Source organism: Triticum dicoccoides, chromosome 6A (assembly GCF_002162155.2).
Source record: "Triticum dicoccoides isolate Atlit2015 ecotype Zavitan chromosome 6A, WEW_v2.0, whole genome shotgun sequence".
Taxonomy (NCBI): Eukaryota; Viridiplantae; Streptophyta; class Magnoliopsida; order Poales; family Poaceae; genus Triticum; species Triticum dicoccoides.
In genome coordinates, this window is record NC_041390.1 from 9,245,134 (window position 1) to 9,253,155 (window position 8,022).

General features: G+C 49.5%; 1 protein-coding gene across 1 annotated transcript; it reads right to left on the reverse strand.

Moving 5' to 3' along the window:
* Window positions 1-307: 307 nt before the first annotated feature.
* LOC119319274 (7-deoxyloganetin glucosyltransferase-like) lies at window positions 308-2,039 on the reverse strand. The gene has a single exon (XM_037593763.1). The coding sequence runs from the start codon at window positions 2,019-2,021 to the stop codon at window positions 495-497; it is 1,527 nt and encodes a 508-aa protein (XP_037449660.1). The 5' UTR covers window positions 2,022-2,039; the 3' UTR covers window positions 308-494.
* Window positions 2,040-8,022: the final 5,983 nt, after the last annotated feature.

Below are 8,022 nucleotides of genomic sequence, written 5' to 3' on the forward strand. Positions count from 1 at the left end.
TTTTATTTTCTTATTTTTTGTTTCCTCTTTTTTGTTTCCTCTTTTTTGTTTCTTTTAATTGTCAAAATTTATTTCATATTTTATTTTATTTTGCATTTAAAAAAAAACTGAAGTTTTAAAAATTGTTCACTTTTACAAAAAAAATCGTGTTTAAAAAATCTTCAAAGCTTTAGAAAAATTTCTTCATTTTTGATATTTTGTTTGTATGTACAAAAAATATTCACATTTTAAAAGTTTTTCGGGTTATTCAAATCGTTTCGTCCATGTGCAAGTGCGAGGTACCAGCTTAGAATCGACATCTGGGGAGTAATGAAGTGAGCGGGCACTACTAATTGCAAAACCACGGATCAATTACATTTATTTTGGCACATTGTCAATTCAAAATATATTTGATTTTATTGGGTACTAATTTGCTGAGATTATCGAAATATTCTCAAAACCGGCCTCCACCGTAAAAGAAGGGATTCAGAAAAAAAAAACTTAAAGCAGGTACACTACCCAGAGCGGCTAGGAGCAAGCACGTCGTGAATCAACGCATCAAAGTTGCGGTGAGACGAGCCGCCGGGCTTGGTCGCCCTCACCGCTTTCTCCCTCCACTCCTGTGCCTTCTTCTTCATCACCTTTCCATTCTCCCCCTCCATGAGCTCAGTGATAAGGTCTGCGACGGCGTCGCGCCAGACGTCGGTGTCGATCTCCATGCCGACTCCCCATTCCTTGCACTGGTACCGGCAGTTGGTCTGCTGGTCCGCGAAGAATGGCCAGCTGATGACGGGCACGCCGCCGCATATGCTCTCCAGCGTCGAGTTCCAGCCGCTGTGCGTCAGGAACGCGCCCACGGCCGGGTGGTTCAGCACCTGCTGCTGCGGGCACCAGGAGGCCACGAGCCCACGCTCCACCGTCTCGGCCGAGAACTCCGGGGGGAGCACTGCGGTGTCGCCCTTGACGAGGTCGGGACGGATGATCCAGAGAAAATGATTGCCGCTCTTGGCCAGCCCCCACGCGAACTCCAGGAGCTGCTCGTTGGTCATAACGGTGATGCTGCCGAAGTTGACGTACATGACTGAGCCGACCTCTTTGCCGTCGAGCCATGGAAGGCACTCCTCCTCCTGCTTCCACAGGCTCATGCTGATGCTTGAGCTCGGCGCCAGCAGATGGAGCGGGCCGATGGTGTAGACCTTGGGCAGGCCGAGCGCCTCCATGGCCGCCACCGCCTCTCCCTCAAGGTCGTCGAAGGTATTGACGATCATCGCCGACGCGCCGACCGCGCGCTCCGCAATGCCGAGCGCGAAATGCAGCATGTAGTCGTCCGAGGCCGGGCTGCGTATGAAGGTCGGGAAGTCCCTGAACCTCATGTTCTGCATGCCCGGCACGTCATCCACCGGCGTGTCAAGGTACTCATTTGTCAGCTGCTTGATGTCTTTGATCGGTGCGAGGCCACGGTCGAAGAGGAGCCGGTAGTGGCGGACACCGACATAACTGACGGCGCTGGACGTCCACAGCTGGACATAGGGGAGGCCGAGCTCCCTGGCCGCTTCCATGGAGAAGTCCATAATGATGTCGGCGACGAGGCAAGTCACGGGCGGGTGGCCAGTGGCTGGGTCATTGAGCTCCGCGAGGAGGCAGCGGAAGGGCCCGAGGCAGGTCTCCGTGAGGGACTTACACAGCGACGTGACGTCCTGCGTGACATCGTCGTTCGACGGCGGCAGGCCGTCTGGAATGGTGGCGAAGCGGAACCCCGGGACGCCGGCCACCGCGGCCGCGCCCCGCGCGCGGACGAGGCGGGCGTGGTTGTACTCGGTGTTGACGAAGGTGACGTGGAAGCCGCGGGCGTGGAGCATCTTGGCCACGTCGAGCATGGGGATGATGTGCCCCTGCGCGGCCGCCGGCAGGCACACGGCGTGTGCTTTCTCGCCCGCCGGTGCCGGAGAGGAAGCCATTTCCGGCGGAGACGGCAATGGGCTATTGTGGCCAGTAGCTAGTGTCTTGCTGCTGATGATGATGCTATGCCTATGCGTTGGCATGGCATGGCTCTGCCCATCTTACCATTATACCATACATTATTTATAGGTGGCAGGCGATGGGCAAACATACTGACTAGGTCTTTGAATTGGTGTCGTGGTATGAAGGACATACGCAAGTGATTACGTCGACCGATTGGGACGTGTTGTTTCTTTATTTGTCGTATAACCTTGGATCGAGGATGGAAACTTTCAGTGAAATTAAGCTCCACATGGACATGTCGGGCGGCCGGGGTGGATCTATTACTCGCTCCAAATGCTAGGTGCGTTAGTATGTAATACTACTCTACTTTAGACACTACTCTATTTCGGTGGAGGATATGGACCGAGGAGAATTTTTCCTCAGTATGTCCATTATCGACTGACGTGTGAACCTCAGCTGGGAGGTGATCATTGTCTATGGCCCGGCTATTCACTGGCGGTTGGCGGACTTCTTGGCCGAGCTGAAAGATAAGGTAGAACGCTGCACTATGCCGGTCGTAGTCGCTGGGGATTTCAACCTTATCCCTCAGGAGGCTGAGAAGAGCTCTCCTAATATTGACCGGCTCCGGATGCGTGTGTTCAATGATTGCATAGCGGATATGGCCCTACGTGAGATAGCCCGTGTAGAGGCTAGGTTCACATGGACCAGTAAACAGGTGGACGCTATCCGGAGTGTGTTGGATCAGGTCCTGGTAACTATCCAGTGGGAGATTATGTTCCCACTGTGCTTTCTGAGAGCGGTCACTAGGATTGGTTTCGATCATGTTCCCATGTTGTTCTCGTCAGGGGAAGGGCCCCCGCCGTGGTCCAGGCGCTTCCATTTCGAACCGTCATGGCTGCTACAGCTGGGGTTCTTTGAAATGGTAAGGCCTCGTCGGGTTCAAGCAGCAGCCAACCCGCCGCGGGTATTATGTGCTACAGATATCTAGCATCATTGCTCTAAGATCTCCCGCCAGTTTATGCGGGGTTGGGGCGCCAACATGGGTGCTGATCTGAGGGCCCGTAAAGGGGCCTTGCTAGATCAGATTAAGGCCCTAGACGTAGCTGCTGATTCAGTCGGTCTATTGTCCGACGATTGGTTGCAGCGGTACTCCCTTGAATCCTCCCCGGTGGAGATTTTCAAGGAAGAGGAATTGTTCCGGCAACAGAGGGGGCCAGAAATGGCTCCTCCAATGTGATTCTAACACCGCCTACTTCCAGGCAATAGCTAATGGAAGGCGCCAGAAGTGCGCTATCCGGTGCCTCTGGGAGGGAGATACCCTCCTAGAGCATCCGGGTGAGATTAGGTCTCACATTTACTCCTTTAAGGGGCTCTTCACGGCGGAACCCCGTGGTGGGGTTTCTTTGGCGGGAAATTTCTGGTTGATGGCGAACAGGGTTTCCGACATTGAGAATGCGGGACTTACTACCCCATTTTCATCGTAAGAGGTGGGTAGGGTGATCGCCTCTATGAAGGCAGGGTCGACATCGGGTCCTGACGGTCTTTCGGTTGCCTTCTTCTATAAATTCTGGAATGTCCTTAAACCTGTGACCATGTCGGTATTCCACAAATTTCATGTTGGAATATTTGACATGGCGCAAATAAACTTTAGAGTCATTATCCTGGTCCCCAAAATAGTTGGGGCGACGGACATTAGGCACTTCAGGCCTGTCACGGTCATCAACGTGCTCGAGCGCACTTTCTTCAAAGTCTGCGCAACTGGACCACCCCCTCCGGTTGACATTCTTGAAGGGACGACGGATTCATGATGGGATCATGGCCCTTCACGAGATTGCCCATGAGGTGCGGACACACGACCATAAGGGCGTCATCCTCAAGCTGGATTTCGAGAAAGCCTATGATCAGTTGGATTGGAACTTCTTGCGATTAGTTTAGGAGTGCTAGGGCTTTGAAGACAGATGGTGCAACTGGATTATGCAGTTGGTCCGGTCTAGAAAGACTGCGATTAATGATACGTCCATTTTGCATTATGTTTTTCTACTGTTATTTATGATGTTTTTATGCATAATAATGCTTTTTGGAGTAATTCTAATGCCTTTTCTCTCATAATTTGTAAGGTACACACAAAGAGGGAGAATTCCGGCAGCTGGAAATCTGGACCTGGAAAAGCTATGTCAGGCTACCTATTCTGCACAACTCCAAACCAGATGAAACTTCACGAAGAATTTTTATGGAATATATGATGAATATTGGAGCAAATAAGTACAAGAGGAGGCCCACCAGGTGGGCACAACCCACCTGGGCGCGCCAGGGAGCCCAGGCGCGCCCTGGTGGGTCGTGCTCACCCAGGCCCATCTCTGGTGCCCATCTTCTAGTATATAAGTAATTTTGATCTAGAAAAAATAGGGAGAGGACTTTCGGGACGTAGCGCCGCCGTCTCGAGGCAGAACTTGGGCATGAGCACTTTTGCCCTCCGGCGGAGTGATTCCGCCAGGGAACTTCCCTCCCGGAGGGGGTAATCATCGCCATCATCATCACCAGCAACTCTCCCATCTTGGGGAAGGCTATCTCTATCAATATCTTCAACATCACCATCTCATCTCAAACCCTAGTTCATCTGTGTTCAATCTTGTTACCGGAACTATAGATTGGTGCTTGTGGGTGACTAGTAGTGTTGATTACATCTTGTAGTTGATTACTATATGGTTTAGTTGGTGGAAGATTATATGTTCGGATCCATTATGCTATTTAATACCCCTCTGATCTTGAGCATGTTTATCACTTGTGAGTAGTTACTTTTGTTCTTCAGGTCACGGGAGAAATCATGTTGCAAATAATCATGTGAAATTGATATGTGTTCGATATTTTGATAGTATGTATGTTGTGATTCCCTTGGTGGTGTCATGTGAACGTCGACTACTTGACACTTCACCGTATTTGGGCCAAAGGAAATGCATTATGGAGTAGCAATTAGATGATGGGTTTGCGAGAGTGGCAGAAGCTTAAACCACAATTTATGCGCTATTCCGTAAGGGCCGATTGGATCCAAAAGTTTAATGCTATGGTTAGAATTTATTCTTAATACTTTTCTCGTAGTTGCGGATGCTTGCGTGAGGGTTAATCACAAGTAGGAGGTTTGTTCAAGTCAGAACATCACCTAAGCACCGGTCCACCCACATATCGAATTATCAAAGTAGCGGACACAAATCGAACCAACATGATGAAAGTGACTAGATGAAATTCCCGTGTACCCTCAAGAATGCTTTGCTTAGTATAAGAGACTGTTTTGGCCTGTCCTTTTCCTCAAAAGGATTGGGCTATCTTGCTGCACTTTTGCTACTAGTATCGTTACTTGCTCGTTACAAATTACCTTGCTATCAAACTACCCTGCTACTTACAATTTCAGCACTTGCTGACATTACCTTGTTGAAAACCACTTGTCATTTCCTTCTTCTCCCTCGTTGGGTTCGACACTCTTACTTATCGAAAAGAGCTACAATTTATCCCTTATACTTGTGGGTCATCAATTAACATAAATGGTGAGGTGGGACCATTCTTTACGTACTCAGCGGGAGTGAATCAAGGGGATCTGATATCCCCTCTTCTCTTCAACCTCGTTGTGGATGCATTAGCAGGAATTTTGGATAAAGCTAGGACGGCAGGTCACCTATTGGGGGTAGTGGGTCACCTGATCCCGGGAGGAGGGGTCACCCACCTCCAATATGCCGATGACACCATGATTATGGTGGAGGGATCCGACCTGGACATTGTGAATCTTAAGTTCCTACTCTTATGCTTTAAGGCTATGTTAGGACTAAAGATCAACTTTGACAAGAGCGAGGTCATCATCGTAGGATTCCCCGTAGAGGAACAACAACGGATTGCGGACAACCTCAATTGCAGACTAGCCTAATTCCCCATTACATACTTGGGAATACCGATGGCCGACTCGAAGATTCTGATGAGTGCCTTTGACCCTCTGGTGGGACGAGTGGCATCTCGGGACGAGCCCTGGCATGGGCAGTTTACTTCCAAAGGGAGTAAATTGGTCCTTATTAGCTCTAACCTAGCGAGCCTCCCCATGTACATGATGGGGTTGTATATCTTACCAGAAGGTGTTCATAGTGCCTTCGAAAAGGATCTCGCGAGGTTCTTCTGGCAGGATGCGAATGGCCGCCAAAAGTATCACATGGTAAAGTGGGCAGACATATGTATGCCTAAGGATTGTGGTGGCCTTGGCATCTCCGCCTCCTGCCGCATGAATGTTGCGCTCATGTTGCGATGGGTCTGGCGGATCCTATGAGGAGAGGGAGGACTATGGATACAACTCATTCAGGCAAAATACCTTAGGGGTGAGCCTCCCCTGGCATGCTCCTGGCAGGGCAGATCGCAATTTTGGTGCTCTATCCAAAAGATTATGAAGGACATCAGTTTAGGGATCTCCTACTCCATAGGAAATGGGGACGGGTCCAATTTTGGCTGGATCCCTGGTTGGGTACCGAGCCTCTGCACACGTGCTTACCTAGCCTGTTCTCGATCTGTGCGGACCCGTCTATTCTTGTCTCTGCGACATTTCGAGGGGACAATGGAACATTCGGTTCCGGCATTCCTTTGGATAGGACGAGAATGACGATTGGACTAGATTACAGGCCGCCTTACCACCAGTGTTGCCGGACTATCCAAACACTGTGTCTTGGCGGTTGGCGCCGTCGGTGGAATTTTCAGTGAGCACGGTGTATCACGCCCTATGCCGCCCCCTACCACCCCATGGTTGTCTCCGTTGTGGAAAGCCCCATTACCACTAAAGATTAAGATTTTCTTCTGGCAATTACTTCGCGACCGCCTCCCCTCGGGGACTGAGGTACTTAAGCGGCATGGCCCTGGCAATGGCTTATGCCCCCTGTGTGCGGTACCGGAGACTAGGACGCATATCCTTTTCTCCTGTACCGCGGCGCGAGTGTTGTGGACGTTTGTCCGCCAGGCATTGGGACCTGATTGGGAGTCCCTAAACCTAGTGGAGTTCCTCTAGTATAGGGTTATCCAGCAGTCTAGTCAACCCAGCATACTTTGTCTTATTTTTGTAGCGATGACCTGGACTCTTTGAACGACTTGTAATAAGATGGTGATTGAGAAGATCTTTCCGAGGAAGGCGTCTGATTCCTTCAAATTCCTTGCTTTCCTGCAGCACTAGCACCCGCTCTCGAGGCAGCGTGATCGCGATCGGCTTGGCCTCATGATGGATGCTCTAGTGGCTTCAGCGCGTTGATTATCATCCTCTTAGTGCCGCTTGGTGGCTTCCACCAGGTGGATTTTCCCCCTTATTTCTCTCATGTTTTCTTGGGCTTGATTGTGCTGTGGCCCCAGCCATCATTATTTAGGTGGTGACCGGATGTTGGTTGTATGGACCGTTGCTTTATTTATAAAGCAGGATAAGAGCCTATTTCAAGAGAGTGTAATGTAAAAAAAACATCTGCATTATGAGACGGAGGGAGTAGAAATTAAAAGTAAGAGTTTTTTGCCGTTGCCGAGTGCAAACACACATGCACCATGCCTAAACTTGGTAGGAGTATTTGCTATCCAATGCAGACCCTGTCCATTCCTTTTCTAATGGAGGTAGGTTGAGGAGCCAAAAAAGAGAAAACTAAAGAGAAAGATGGATAGTAGATTGACAGTATCCGAATCAAATAAGAAAAAAAGTAGCTATTTCACCAAATCGTGATTGTGTGGGTGTGAAGTGGAAAAATCCCGTTCTGGCTGGCAGCAAGCATAGGACTGAAAATCCTCTTTCGCCGGGCCTTTTGGACTCGAAATCCAAACAAAGAGAGTGGTTCGAATCCACCTCAGAATGAACAATAAAAAAGGGTCGAGCGGGTGCAAGCTCGAGGAGCATATAGCTAAATTGTATTTTTTTGTTGCAAGTGTCATGTAGCTAAATTGTGTTTTTATAAAGGGTCAATTTTATTGGATCAAAATGGAGCATTAAGAGGATACAAACAGAATAAACACACACCCGGCCTCTGCATAGTTTGTATGCATACAGCCAACATCAACACACGCACACACAAAAAGGCCAACATATAG